We start from the raw sequence: 15,046 nt of genomic DNA, 5'->3' as shown, positions 1-15,046 counted from the left end.
AGCTTTCCTGAGGTGACAGGACACAGAGTGAATTATAGGCCCAGTGAGGTAGAATTGCCAGGAAGCCAGTTCCCAGCCCTACATCTTGTGACAGAGCAGAGCTGGCTCCTGGGTCAGGCATCAGAACAAACCCAGAGACCGGAAGGCAGGTCCGACGTGGGCATCGGTCTCAGTAATGCCGCAGGTTGAAGAACCCCACGCTGGTGGGAGACTCCTTCACCGTGACAGTGATGAGGTTGGCCGTGACATCTGTGACGAAGACGTGCTCGATGAGGCTGCGGGTAGGTTTCCAGTCCTGGCTGGTCTGGATAGATACAGACAGGTTCTGCCCGGCGCTGGGGAGCGAGGAGGAGTCAGGGTCCGAGTCAGAACTGCTATTGTCCTCGCCTGTGCTCATCTCGGACAGCGCGGGTGCCTTGCGGCCTTCTCCTGGGACTGGGTGGCCCTCCTGCCCGCTGGAGGCAGCAGCGCACTTAATGCTGTCCCTCTTGACAGGAGGTGCAGGCAGAGCTGTCGCCTTGGAGGCCAGTTTTTCGCCTTTGTTGGTATCTGTGGGGGTGCCGGTCATGTTTACTCCTGTGGGGCCACCCCCACTGTGACCTTTCCCAGTGGTGGGGTTCGTAGCAGGAAGGGCCTTGGTGGCTGTGGCATGGCGAGCTAGCAGGCCCATACCAGGCACACCGTTCTTGACACTCTGTAAGTCCAGGACCTGAAGGCTTAGCTCCTGAGTGGGTACCAGCTGGGAACCTGGGCCCCCTGAACCGCTCCCTTTCTGCAGCTCTGCAGCACCGCTGCCGGGGGCCTTCGGGACCTTGCTTCCTGGAGGGCTCACCCCCGGATCCCCTTTCTGCGTCCTCACTTTCAGGTCCAGCCCCAGGCTGCACTTGTTGGCGGCCTGGGCCTTGAGGGCCAGTCGGCTGGCGCTCTGAGCCTGACTCTGGCTCATGCGATTCATGTAGTGCATGAAAGAGCTCTGCCAGCTGATGGCACTACGGTTGGGACTCCCAGCCATGCCTTTCATGAGACTAGCCAGGTTCTCTGGGGTTGCCACAGTGCCAGAGCCACTGCAGGCCTCTTTGGTGTGGGCTTTCAGGGCGGCCAGGCCTGCCACAGGAGCACTGAGTGGAGGGGGCAACTTGCTGGCTGAGGTCCCCAGATCCTTCCTGGTCGTCTTTAGCACCTTGGCCAGGCTCACGGGTCTCCGGGCCGCCTTCTGTTCTGGCGGCAGGGGCTTGCGTCCCCGTTTCTTTCGGATGGGATCTTTCAGCTCTGGCTTGGCCACCAGGATCTGAGCTTTCTTCTGAGGCACTGGGTGGGTTTCACGGCCCCGGGGGCCCCTCTTGGTGTCCAGGTCGCTGTCATCATCTTCTTCATCTGAAGAGGAGGAGGAAGATGTGGAGGAAGAGGAAGAGCTGCTAGATTTAGACTTGGAGGGTGCGTCTGGTTCCTGGAAAGACAAGCGTGTCGGAATCAACCTCCGCCAAGCAGCGTCAGGCATCCAGCAGCCGCAGCATCAGGCTCCTCCAGACCCCAGCAGCTAGGGAGGAGTGACCATGCTAGCCCAGGAGGGGAAAGCCCGATCAGCAGCAAGCAGAACTACAGGTAAACCCACTACAGTGTTTCTCTTGTGGCTGCTTCTCGGGGCCTCAGGTGGCCCGTGGGGCCAGCATCTCCCACGGTGGCTTCATGGAGATGGCGTCAATGTTCTTCTAGCTCCATCCCACCAAACCCCGGGGCTCTAGGCTCCCCAGCAGCCCCCCCCCCCCGCCCCGCCAGAAATCCCTTCTCAGTCAGCAGGACCTCTATGGCTCACATCCTCCTGCCAGGAGGGAAGATGGTGGAGCCGAAGTAAATGAACAAAGGCACACCTGAGCCTAAGGCCAGAACCCTTGCCTATCCTGCTTCCGAACTGGGGTGGGTGGGGGAGGGCAGGAGGGAAGATGCCAAGGCCCCCTGGTGTGGCGCAGCGAGGAGGAGACCACAGCATGGCAGCTCCTTCTCTGCCCCTCTTTCCTGGCTTGTCTGTCAGCTCTGCATGGCCTAGTATCCTGGGCTTGCCCAACTTGTCCTGTTGGTCCACAACTCCCAGACAAACCTGAGCACTTACTGAACATAGGCTTCCCTGATGGAGCGCCTCCAAGGTGAGGTGGGGTGCACACCTACCCAGAGGACAGAGTGCAGAGTGGGCTGAAGCTGAGGCAGGAAGCAACTGAGGAGGCCCCCAGGAGGGCACTCTGTTGCCTGCCTACCTCCACAGCTCCCCCTGAAGAACCTCTGCCCCAAGCAGTGAGGGTGACTGAGGAGCCAAAGGGGACAGGGAAGGCTGTGGCCACTCACCTTGAGCTTTGAGCGCCGGCTGCAGGAGGACACGACAGTGTGTTTCCTTGGCCTGCCTCGGGGCCTCTTGCCTCTCTTCCGGTTCTGTACCTCTTTCTCGTGTTCCCTGGAGACACAGCACCAATCAACTTTGAGAAGCTCTGCTTGCAAACCCCTCTCCGGCTTTAGCCTCCACCCTCAGCTCCCAAGGGCTTCCCGCTGCTCCACAAGGCTGCAGCAGCCTTATCACCGGTTTTGCAGCAAAGCCCCATCGCATCTATCAGACGGCGCAGACAGAGGTCCAGACACCAGCTCAGGGGGCTGGCCCACGCCATCTCTGCAGCCAGCCCATTTCACTCACATTTGGCTAAAATGGAGCCTCGTGACGACAAGAGGAACAAAGCTGGGTGGGAAGTCTCTCAAAGCCTCCGTGGAACTCCTAGTTCTTACACCCAGGAACAGCCTTTGGGGTTTTATGGTCTAACCTGTTCATTCCCACAACACACACAGCCCACAAAGCCTGCCCTGCAGTATACACCAAGCACAGCGAACCCAGGCACAACCTGCTACCCCAGGGGCTGAGGACTTCAGCGTGGCTTATGCCTGTCAGGCTTGCTCATGTGTATCACCCCGTCCCCACATTCCTCAAAGACCTCCAGAACTTTGCTGCTGTTAACACGGGGACGGAAGTGACGGAGCTCCCAGCAGCCAGGCCTCAGAGCCTGTATCCCTGCAGCCCAGGGCCGAGAGTACTCTGCCAGCCTCTTATGGAAGCCCAGCTTTCAGGCTACGAGGCTGCGTTGGTCTGGAAAATACTCCAGATGACAAAGACCCAGTGAGACGGCTCGGTAGGTAAAGGTGTATGCTGCCGAGCCTGGGAACCCGAGTTTGATCCCCAGAACAAAACAGATAAAACAGGGGTTTAGAGCATCGGCTGCTCTTCCAGAGGACCCGTGTTCAATTCCCAGCACCCAGAAGGCGGCTCAAAGATGTAACTCCAGCTCCAGGGGATCTGACACCCTCACAGACATACAAGCAGGCAAAAAACACTACTGCACATAAAATAAGAATTATCATTAAAAAATGTTTTTAAAAGTTGAGAACCATCCCACAAGGCCTATGGCACATGTGGGCCTCCCCTCCACACAAGCAAACAGACCAAAAGAATCAAACACCATCTCCTGGGAAAACCCCCACACTAGGATAGCCTTGGTTCCCTCAGGCTCTAGGGGCATCTCATGGCTCTGCTGAGAGCAACACTGATTGATTGTTGTGACTATAACCTCTGTTGTTACACACACAGCGGTTCCTCCCTGACCAAGAAGTTAACGGCCAGCTCCCAGTGTCCAGAGCCTGTCTCTGGAGGGAGGGAAGAGAAAAAATGGGCAGTTTCTTCTGCCTCATGATAGCATGCTTTGGATGCTTTGGCTCTTGTTGAAGCTGACCAAAAGCTATGCCAGAGATGTGCTGCCTCCCACTGGATGTCCCCCTGCCTCATCGGGCGTGAGGACTTTGAGATAGGATCTTCTTCACCAGCTGAGCTGGTTTCCAACTGCACAAGCGGTCCCATCACGTCGGCTTCTCTGGTAGCAAGGAGCCGCACGTGCATATGATCGCACCTGGCCTCAGGATGCCGCCTTCAACGAGGAGAAAAAAGTGCCAAGGCACTCCCTGCTGAGTTTAGACGACCGAGACACACATTTGACAGAAGGCGAAGATGTTGCTATCTGTCTCCGAAGGAATCTGAGCAAGCTCAAGCACTCATTCATCCTGCCAAAACTTATCCCCACACCCCCTTTGCCTCGAAACCGGCTTGTCACAGTGAGACGCACAGGCTGGGCTAGCAGAGAACAAGCTGGCTAGATTGACCCCAGCTGGGGAGGCTTTTGAGCAAATCATTCATCTGCCTCTATTGACAGAGCCAGCTTCTGCAGAAGGAAGGTGTTGGTGTTGCCACCCACACGGTGCTGGGTTCCTGGACCATTCCCCAACACAACCCTCCGACACCATCTCCCACCTACTGTAGTTACTTAACAGGGGCATCTACTACAGTTACAGGCGCAGACCTAAGAGAAGCCTTGCAAGCTCAGCACTTGTTTCACAGCCTGAGCAAAACGTCACATACAACACCTTGCACTGTGGGTTCCAGGCCCCTCTGGACCCTCTCCTGCACCGCGGCACACCCAGGCAGGGGCAGAACAACAACAGGCATACCCCCCTACTTCAACTGCTCTTAGTGCTGATCACAACTTACTCCACAGAAAAAGCCAAGAGAAACCAGAGCCTTTGCCGAAGAAGGTTCATGTCCCAAGTCTGGCTGTCCCTGAGGCCTTTAAAAGTGCCTCCTCATACCACAGTCCTAGGCCACTGTGTCACCAGCCAATTCCACACAACTTCCCGCCCCGGCCCCCCCCCCCCCCCCCCCCGGGATGCTGTTAATGCTCTCACTTCTTCTGGAAGGCTAGGAGCAGCCTTGGGTCCAAGATGTTCTCTTCTGGCTCCCAGCTGTTGTGTCTGGAAAAGCAAAAGGCAGGGCTGGTGAGCTGCATCCAAGCGAGCAGCGGGGACAGCTCCCACAGACTTGCTGGGGGATAGGGCGCTGCGCAGAGGCCGACCTCTGCGGTCCCAGAAGCCCTTGAAGTCAGTTAGCATCACAGCCTTAAACCCACAGGCAAACTGCCACCTCAAGCCCCAAGCCCCAGCGGGCCACAAGGGGACTCAACAGTCTGCGCCTGGGAGGAAAACAAATCCCAACAAAGAGCAAAGCTGCAGAGGGAATCCCCCGAGCCTGGCCCAGAGCCAGGGAGGGAAGGGAAGGCAGGTAGGGGAGGGGGTGCAGGGGGCGCAGACGGAACAATGTGGTGTACACTACCGAGAGCGCGAGCCGGGCACCGGGGAGGGGGGTGTCGGGAGGGGATGGGTCCAGGAAGGAGGGTGGCGAGGCAGCTACAGAGGAAGCCCGTTCTGGAAAAGGCCGGGTCTCCTTCCCTCATTAAGAGAGCTAGCGCGGGGCGGGGGGGAATAGGGGGGCTCCTACCAGTAGGCAGCTCAGGTTACAGCGGGGTAACTTGGGCAAGGGGAGGGGGCCGCACGCCGCGCCTGCCGCGGCCAGCTCCAGGGCGGGGGCGCATGCAACAAATGGGCGCCAGAAGCGCGCGGCGCGGAGGAGGGCCGGGCCCGAGGGACCCCGGGCTGGAGGCCGCCCTGCCCGCTCCCGGTGGGCTCGTAAACAAAGAGCATCGCCGGTCAGGCCGGGGTCCCTCCGAGTCCGGAGGCACAGAACTTCCCGCCCGGGCCTGCGACGCCAGGGTCCCTACGCCGTCCCCACCCAGGCCCGGAGGCGCGCGCGGGAAGGCGGCCGCACACCGGGGACTCACTTGGAGGACCAGCCGCGCCACTTGACCAGGTACTCCAGCTTGCCCTGCGGGGAGATAAGAGCGGGCGGTGAGCCGCGCCGAGCGCCAGGCTCACCCGGGGGACAGGCGGGGGCGCACGCACCTTGCGGAGCCGCTTGCTCAGAATGCACTCGGCGGCGAAGACCTGCTCGCCCACGCTGCTCAGCTCCTCCATGCCGCCGCCCGCTGCGGCCCGCGCCCCGCAGACCCCAGCTCACAGCCGCACACAAAGCGCCGCCCCCGCCGCGCCCCGCCCCGCGCACGCGCGCCGCAGTCGCCCGCGCTGCTATACCCGTAGCCACCCGGCCAATAGGCGCGCCGGGCGCGCGGGGCGGGGCGCGCATTGTTCGTGGTGGCCGTGGCCCGGACGGATCTGTGGGGTTGGGCGCTCTCTGCTCGGTGTGGAGAGGCTGTGTGCTCCCGGGGTCCTGGGGTCCGGCCGCTCCGGATCTCACGTCCCTGCAGAAAGCCGTAGTTTGGGCCAAGGGAATCGAAGCAGGGAGCACGCGGCGCTTCCTGCTCCCGCCAGCGAGGGGCGCCGCTCCCCACCAGTCCTCTATGCGTCACCCCGATGCTCCAGGGTGAGGGGGTGCAAAGAGACTGGAAAAAATACTGGGTTCGGGGACACGGAAAAGCGATCCTTAAGGTTATAGTGGAAAAATTCAGGTCTGAACTCCGAATTCTTAGAACTGAGAAAATGGGACCCAGTTCTTCTGACTTTTAGTGCGCGCGTGGGGGACACAACCGACTTGCTTTTTTTTCTTAGTTTATTTCACGACTTTGGTGGCATCGATGTGAGCCAGAGGGGACAGCGTGCAGACCTGGGTGTGACCTCGGAGTCTGTGACAGCTCGCTAGGTTCTGCCAGCAAAGTCCTTTGGATCAGTTAACAGTGGCAGAAGTTAGGGTGGCCCCAGGTCCTCCCAGGTCCTCCCAGGTCGTCATGGATTAGGCGCCCTACCCTTTTATTTTCCCGCGCAGACACTAATTCCGTTGAACAGCCTGCTTTGTAAGTTTTTGAAGCAAGTAAGCACATGACGCTTAATAAAGTAGAATCCAATGAAAATTCAATTTCTACTTTTGCCTCTGTTTTGAACATAGCTGCAAATCCAAAGTTCTCACTTTGGTAGGAACTCGTCTTCAGGTAATCATAAGCTTACTGACGAAGGAAAAGCTTTTTTTTTTTTTTTTTTTTGGTTGTAAACTTTTCTGCCCTAAGAAACGGAATCGGAAACTAGGCTGGATTTTAGGGGTGTTCTTCAGTTCAATTGGTTAGTAAGGCCACCACTTTCGCTCTCTGCTTTGGGGAGAGCGCGCAGCTGTTTGCAGAGGGGGCAGGGAAAGGGAGATTTTTCTTGAGGGCGCATTGATTGCTCATTTAGGTGGTTAGTTCTGTAGTAGATGAACCAAGCAGGAGGAGAGAAGCCTGCAGCCTCCCAGCCAGCTCTTTTTGTCCGTGTTCAGATCAGCTGGGCAGTAAATGGTAGAGCTTGTACAAAGGTGTGTTTATTGTAATCCTATAAATAGCTGGCTCCGTTTCAACTGCTGTCTGCGCTTCAGGATTCTACGGGGTGTAACATTTACTGCTAGAGTCTCCCCCGCTGTCCCTTTTTAAAGAACACTATATACCAACACAATTGGTTGTTTTATTTTTAAGAACAAAAACCTTTAAAAGATACAATTTTTTTTTTGGGGGGTCTGCCAAGAAGTAGCCAACAACCTGATATGAACACATGGGGGTGGGGGTGGGGGTGGGGGAAGTCCCCTTACCTGAAATATCACACACCTCATGTCACATGCAATTTTGGATGCCCAGTTGCGGCCAAGAGTAGTTAAGAGAATTAATTTGGAGAAACAGATGCAACAGACTGGCCTGGAACAAAGCCATTTCATCAGCGCAGCCAGTGTAGGACTCAGAATTTGTGGCGTTTCTGACTCATGTCTTTGGCATTAGTAGGATAAGTCAGGACCAATTCTTTTCATTCATTTCATAAACAGCAGCACCACACCAACGCCGTTAACCGCTGAAGCGAGTCCTTAGCAACTGTCTGACAAGACGGGCACAGGCTCTGGACACGAGGATCCTCACCGTCCGCTGACTGATGCGGAAGGAATTGAATGTGAAATTGTATTTCCTTTTATTTCCATTGAAATTGTAATAGCCACTTGAGGCTTGTGGTCACTCACAGGGCACCGAGCCGGTCCACAGGGCAAAGATATGTGTTAAGGGAGTTCTAAGCAAAAGCGAAGCCAGCCCTACGTGGTGTGTGCATATCCATAACCTCAGAACATTTACAGGACGCGCAGAAAAGATAATAGAAATCCAGTCACTGAGATCCACCTTCAGGGAGTGAATGTTGCAAACACAGTGTGGACAAGCCGTAAGTCCTACCTTAATTAGTTTTGTTGTTGCTTTCCCGGCAATCCTGTAGATTGAACCACGGGCCTTGGGTGTGCTAGGCAGGCACTTGGGTGCTGAGCTACACCTCAGCCCTCTTTTGTCATGAGAGGTTGGAATCCTGCTAAAGGTCAGTGTTGTCTGGAAAGATGGCTCAGCAGGAAAGAGCATCTGTGTTCTTACAAAGAGGCTCTGGACTCAGTTCTCAGTTCCCATATAGGGCAGCTCATAGCTGCCGGTAACTCTAGTTCTAGGGGCTCTCGTGGCTTCTAGTGGCTTCCAAGGGCACTGGAAAAACATGGTATACATACATACATACATGTAGGCAAAGACGCATACACATGAGTTAAAAAGATCTTTAAAATAAAAAGGAAAGTCGAGGCTGTCGAGAAGGCTCATTGCTCAGGAGCTTGCTGTCGCCAGCATCTCTACACGGCAGCTCACACTGCCTCACCTCCGTTTCCATGGCCCGCATCCCCACCCCGAGGGCACCTGCACACAAAAACAAATACTTCCATTCTTTCTTGTGATCTGAGAATCAGAACTCCTGGGCCAAGGAAAGACAACAGAGGTGCTGGGAATGAGAGCGTCCAGCAACCCTGTGCTTGGCTGGTAGAGCCAGTTCATCGTTGCAGATACAGCCCTACAAGGCAGCTTCCCAGCAAGCTCAGCTTTGCCCCTGTGAGAGCCACATGCTCCCCGTTAGGGCTCCGTGTGAGCTAAACTCTGTGAGGTATAGTTGCCTCCTCTCCCTCGGGGGCTTCCGTTGCATTTGTAAGCTGAGGTGTCACTTCTAGGCTCACTGTGTCAAGTGATGTGTTTTCTGGATATATAACTGGCAAACATTGCCATACGTAGCATTTACATGTCAGTCGAAATAACCATGCCTGGGACGTCTGCCCAAATTCACAAGCCCTTCGGGCCATAGGCACAGAGTGCAAATATTGACCCCCACCCCCACCAAATAGCACTCTCCAAGGACAGGGTGCTGCTCTCACTGTTTCCGATGCTTCTCGGAACAGTTGTCTGTCCGAGCATCCAATTTGGAGATGAGAAAAAGGAATCCTGGGCTGGGTGTGGTGGCGCACGCCTTTAATCCCAGCACTCAGAAGGCAGAGGCATGCGGATCATTGCGAGTTCGAGGCCAGCCTGGCCTACAAAGCGAGTCCAGGACAGCCAAGGCTACACAGAGAGATTCTGTCTCGAACCCTACCCCACCCCCTAAAAAAAGAAAAAGGAATCCATTACCCACAGTCTGGCCTCCCCTTCGTCCACCCAATGCTCATGCGGTGCACTCTACAAGCTATGGGTAGCTTGCTCTGTAAAGCCTTCCCAGGGGAACAGTGTCCCTGGGGGCAGCCAGTCTCCTGGTAGCACATCTTCCTCCCCTGAGCCTGGCCCCAGGTCACCTAGTCCTGCTCAGTGCTCTTAGAAGCCTGCTCAGGTGGTGGGAAACGTCCTAGATCGTGGGTGAGGTACAGAGGTGGGAAACGGAGACTGGTGGCAGCTCTCTACAGGAGGTCCCTGTGGCAAGAGGGGTTGCCATCGGGTTAATTGCTGATCCTGGTTTCGCGCTACTATAGTGACGTTGATTTAGGCATTTTTATTCTTTCATGAGCTATGGGCTGGCACTTAGTGCCGTGGAGGTTGGGTCAAAAGGCGTGTGGTTTTTCTTTTCTGACGGGGTTGGGGTGTTTTGTACCTTCCCTGTGTTATTTGCTGTACATCAGTCGCTGCCCGCCCTGCCCCCCCCCCCATTTCAGCAGCCCCAGCAGACTGGCTTTGGGTTCCCTCTGTAGCCAAGGCTGATGTTGAGTTGTAGATCCTCTGTCCACCTGGGATCACTAGTGTGTGCAGCCCTTCCCAGGGGATTTCTGACCATGATTGATGCTTTGCTGGTGGGGTGAGCTGTGACACACGCTGACACACAACCACGGCCTTGCACACCGCACCTTTGCTTTTACCTATGATCTCATGTGCAAACGGTTAGAGGGAGAGGTGACCTGGAGTGCAGCATTTCAATGTGAAACTCATTCTTTTCACAATTTAATTTTCAAGCTTTGTAGATTTTGTGTGTGTTGGAGTGTTTTGCCTGCATGTATGTATATGCCCCACATGCGTTCATGGAGTTACAGATGGTTGTGAGCCACCATGTGGCTGCTGGGAACTGAACCCAGGTCCTCTGCAAGAGCAGCAAATGCTCTTACCTGAGGAGTCAACTTCCTAGTCTGTCCCAATTTTAAAATTAATTTACACATATGAAGGTCTCAAATCTAGAGTTAAAGAATTTACATAGAATCAAATATGTAGTTTGGGGATCCACGGTGGCGCCCCAGTGTGCAGCCCATGGGCTGGCTGCTGACTGTCCTTGCTTTCCGCAGGAGGCGAACTCAAGCATCTTTCTGTCTTTGTTCATCTATTGAGACAGGATTCTCACTGTGTAGCTCTGTGCGTGTGTGTGTGTGTGTGTGTGTGTGTGTGTGTGTGTGTGTGTGTGTGCTATGTAGCCAGCATGGCCTCACACACAGACATCCACCTGCCTCTGCCTCCCAAGTGCTGAGGTTAAAGGCATGCGCCACCACTCCCGGCACCCATTAGGTTAGAGTGATGGATTTGACAGTGCGATTGCAGGTGCCATGTGGAATTACGTGCTCTACCTCTTTCCTTCACCAGTTGGATTACTTCCTGTTGGAGAGACCCCCCCAAACACAGAAATGTCCTTTGGAACACACACACACACACACACACACACACACACACACACACACACACACAAGCACACAGACACACAAGCAGAGCTCTTTAATGGAGCTATTGGTGGTGGGTAAGTGTGGAGACAGGCAAGAATTCCTATTGAAATAAAAAGTACTTCTTTGGGCTGTCAGTTGGTTCAGTGGGTAATGATCTGCCCCAAAAGAGACCTGACAAGCCAAGTTCAACTTAGGACCCCAAAAGGTAGAAGGAGAGAACTGATTAGACAAAAATTGACTTCTGATGGACACACTCATTATGCACATGGGCACACGAACCTGTACACACATGCATGCACACACATACAATAATAATAAATAGATAAATAAATCAAATCAGTTGCATGCAAGCTTGAGCCCCTCCTGCCCCTCCTGCCCCTCCTGCCCCTCCTGCCCAACCTGGATTCCTTCTCAGGAAGCAGCAATGAGGTCACCCCAGGCTCTTTTCTGAGTTCACCCCCAGGCTCCTTTCTGAGGTTACCCCCAGGCTTTTTTCTGAGGTCACCCCCAGGCTCCTTTCTGGGGCTCTTCCTGTCCCGGTGGGAGTAGGGGTATACTTCTCAGGGCTACCTCCTGCTTGTTTCTCACCCCCAGACGGCAGCTCACTGTGGGCCGTTCTGTTCCTTGCTTTCTGCTTTAGCAGTATGCAGAGGGGTCACGGCCATCCAGGGGATGGCCTGACCTCGGTCCTCAGGGGATGGCATTTATTCTGGGTCAGGTGTCCCGTGGTTTCTCTCGCAGGGTCTTGCTTGATAGAAGGGAGCTGTCACCAAGGTCTAGCTCCTACTGCAGTAGTAGACAGTGCTCCTTGCATATGGCACTGGGGGGGGGGGCAGGGCTGCAGCTGAGGCCTCTGTGGCCACCGCAGAAGTGACACCTGTTACTTACTTACATGGATGCAGATGCTCTCCGTGGTCCCAGCGCCTGCTGGGCTCCATGTGCCTTTAACCACGAATAACAGAAAATGTAAAAAGTATCCAGGGCCAGCAAGATCGTTCAGCACGTGCTGCCAAGTCTCACGACTCATGTTCAATCCCCGGGAATCACATGGTGGAAGAAGAGAGGAGAAACTCCCTCCCACAAGCTGTCTTCTGACGTCCATGAACGTAGCATGGCAATAGGTTCCCGTGTGTGCGTGTGTGCATGTGCGTGTGTGCCTGTGTGTGTGGTGTGTGCATGTGTGCGTGAGTGTGAATGTGTGTATGTGTGTGGGTGCATGTGTGTGTGCATGTGTGCACATGTACATATATGCACGCATGTGTGTGCACGTGTGCATGTGTGCAGTGTGTACGCATGCATGTGTGGTGTGTACATGTGTGCGTGCGTGCGTGCGTGCAGTGTGTACGCATGCATGTGTGGTGTGTACGTGTGTACATGTGTGCGTGCGTGCGTGTGTGCAGTGTGTACGCATGCATGTGTGGTGTGTACGTGTGTGCGTGCGTGCGTGCGTGCATGCGTGAATGCACGAGCGTGCATGTGTGTGTATGTGCATGTATGTGTGTGTGAGCACCGACATACCACTCACAAGTAAAGAAATATTGAGGTTGGAGAGATGGCTTAGTGGTTAAGAGGGTTTGCTGCTCTCGGAGAAGACCCAAGTTCGGTCCACAGCACCCACACTGGGCAGCTTGTGGCCGCCGCTGACTCCACCTCTTCTCGCCTCCTTGGACACCTGCGCTCAAGCACACGCACTTCCCCATCATACACACATAACTAAAAGTAAGCTGCTAAAGAACATAATAAAAACTCAAAACTCGAGAGAAACTAAAACGCTGCTGGATTTGGTGCATTCACGTGTGTTTCTGTGTGTGTTTTGGGTATGTGTCTCCTGCAGGAACCTTGGGTTTTATGAGCCTCCGTCTCCCACGTAAGTGGGGCTGTTATGGGCATCGGTATTTTTGATCCTTGGATCAGTGCAAACTGCACCCTTCAGTCACCATGGCCTTTTGGAGGGTCCCGCGCTGGCGTTCTGCAGATGGCACGCGTGTGCAGTGTTAAGGTGCTCCCAGTTGCGGGCGGAGGAGCGAAGAAAGGATTCTGCAAGGGGAAGCTGGCCTGAGAAGTGGCCCTGACCTCACTCGTGCAGAGGGTGTGTGCCAAGGGCGTCTCCTTGCCAGGCTGGTGTTTCAGAGTCACAGGACACCTATGGGGATTTGAACCTTAGTGCCATTGGCCCGGAGAGGTGGAGAGAGTCTGAGAACTCAGGACAGGTCTCGGCTCCTCCCGGGTGTGTGCTGTACTAACCAGGGTGTTTCAGAAAGGCAGATCTCAGACATATAGTGTCCAGGGTGCTGGATCCTGGACCTCCAAGGAGACAGACATCTACAGATGGCCAAGTCCTTTCTACAAGATGGTACCCGTGCACACACACACTTTCATGTTCCTTGGGCCACCTGTGTTATCCCTGTATAGGTGTTTTGCATGTATGTACATGTACTACATGCCCGGGACGCTCTTGGTGGCCAGAAGAGAGTCGTGTCCCCTGGAACGGAAGTGTAGATGGTTGTGAACTGCCAGGAACTGAACCCAAGTCCTCTGCAAGAGCAGCAAGTGCGCTAACTACTGAGCAACCCACCCCCAGCCCTACTTATTACAGGGCCTCAGACCCTCTCACCATTGGTATACGGGGGTCAAGTTTCAGTAAGTTTTATTGGATCTCATGGAGCTCAGGTAAGCCTGGAACTTAGTATGTAGGAGAGGGCAACTGCCTTGGCCATTTTTTGTTTTGTTTTGTCTTGTTTTGTTTTGTTTCTGTCACTGTGACAGGACACCATGGCTGGGTGTCAGACTGCTGAATGGAGTCTTGATGGGGTGGAGGAGAGCTGAGGATGTAGGGGCTGGGGCAGGAGATGGGGGCTGAGAGCTCAGGGCTATGGTGTTGCGGCTGTGCAAAGCCCCCTTCGCCATCCCAACAGGATCTCCTGTCCCTTTGCACTGCCCATGGCTGAGGGACATCGAGTCATCTTGGGTGGAGGTGGGCCGAGTCCCGCTGCTGAAGTCTGAACAGTACTTGCTCTCTCACAAACCTGGCAAGACGGCGAGGGCAGGACTTGCCACACTGAGTCCCAGTTAGCTGGGGGCAGTGTGTACCAGGCACGGTATGGACCAGCGACGGCAAACTTAAGAACAGTTGCTAGGTTTTGCTTCCTCTCGCCCTGAAGATTCGTTTTGTATTTGGTTACCACCGTTTCCAGTTTCCTTTTTTTTTTTTTTTTAAAGATTTATTTATTTATTACATAGTGGTCTGCCTACATGTGCTCCTGCGGGCCAGAAGAGAGCACCAGATCACATTATAGATGGTTGTGAGCCACCATGTAGTTGCTGGGAATTGAACTCATGACCTCTGGAAGAGCAGCCAGTGCTCTTAACCTCTGAGCCATCTCTCTAGTCCCCAGTTTCCAATTTTTGTTTTGTTTATCAAGACAGGGTTTCTCTGTGTAATAGTCCTGGCTGTCCTAGACTCATTTTGTAGACCAGGCTGGCTTCGAACTGACAGAGATCCACTTGCCTCCAAGCCCTCCTGAGCGCTGGGATTAAAGGCGTGCGCCACCATCACCCAGCTCAGTTTCACAATTCTTATAGTAAGACCTAAATATTTTATTGCTGCAACATGACATGAATTGCAGCTCAGAAGGGTCATCGAAATTGTAGCCCTGGTGCACACAGCCAGCCACCCTCCTGCCTGGGATATCTGCCTCAGACCTTTTCCAGCATGAAAGATCCCCATGTTTTTTGGTTTCTTTAATTTAATTTGTATATTTTTCTTCAATTCTTTTTGGTTTAAAATCTATCCTATCAGGGCTCGAATCTTCTGGGCAGGAGTGTTGGCATCTCAATTCCCCACACTTGGCACAGAGGGTTAGGCGAGCCCAAGCTCAGCCAATAAAAACCTGCGGTTAGGAGGTCGGTGTGGGGTGGTTTCGTCCCAAGGCAGAGTGTGTTTGTGATCTTAAGCCCTCCAGTTCTCAGTGAAATTAAAAGTCAGTTTAAAGGGACCTGGTAAAGGTTAGTGGGTGCTCACGTGCTCTGAGTGGGAACATAAGTGGCTTTAGGGTTTCTGGAAGGTGATTTTTCTGAGAAGACACCAGGCCCTTGGGCTCATTCCTGCTCCACCTCCTCCACACTCCTCCACACATGAGGAAGGAGGGGAGTCATCACAGGGGAGCGAGCTGTCACCGCTGTCACTCA

General features: G+C 54.4%; 1 protein-coding gene across 1 annotated transcript; it reads right to left on the bottom strand.

Annotated features, from left to right (window-relative positions):
• Window positions 1–5,943, bottom strand: Cbx2 (chromobox 2). The gene is made up of 5 exons (XM_051159169.1): window positions 5,815–5,943; window positions 5,694–5,737; window positions 4,765–4,830; window positions 2,338–2,443; window positions 1–1,447 (listed from the first exon to the last, which is right to left on the bottom strand). The coding sequence occupies exons 1-5, from the start codon at window positions 5,884–5,886 to the stop codon at window positions 170–172; spliced, it is 1,566 nt and encodes a 521-aa protein (XP_051015126.1). The 5' UTR covers window positions 5,887–5,943; the 3' UTR covers window positions 1–169.
• Window positions 5,944–15,046: the final 9,103 nt, after the last annotated feature.

This window comes from Acomys russatus, chromosome 16, assembly GCF_903995435.1.
Source record: "Acomys russatus chromosome 16, mAcoRus1.1, whole genome shotgun sequence".
NCBI lineage: Eukaryota > Metazoa > Chordata > Mammalia > Rodentia > Muridae > Acomys > Acomys russatus.
The sequence above is the reverse complement of the archived record's forward strand: the minus strand, read 5'-3'. Positions and strand labels throughout refer to the sequence as shown.

Bases quoted from the DNA above. Each gene is read 5' to 3' on its own strand.
- Cbx2 (XM_051159169.1), bottom strand. From the start codon at position 5,886: ATGGAGGAGCTGAGCAGCGTGGGCGAGCAGGTCTTCGCCGCCGAGTGC. The intron at 2,444-4,764 runs GTGAGAGCATTA...CTGTGTCTCCAG, and splicing joins CTCCTAGCCTTCCAGAAGAA to GGAACACGAGAAAGAGGTAC. The intron at 1,448-2,337 runs GTGAGTGGCCAC...TTGTCTTTCCAG, and splicing joins GCCGGCGCTCAAAGCTCAAG to GAACCAGACGCACCCTCCAA.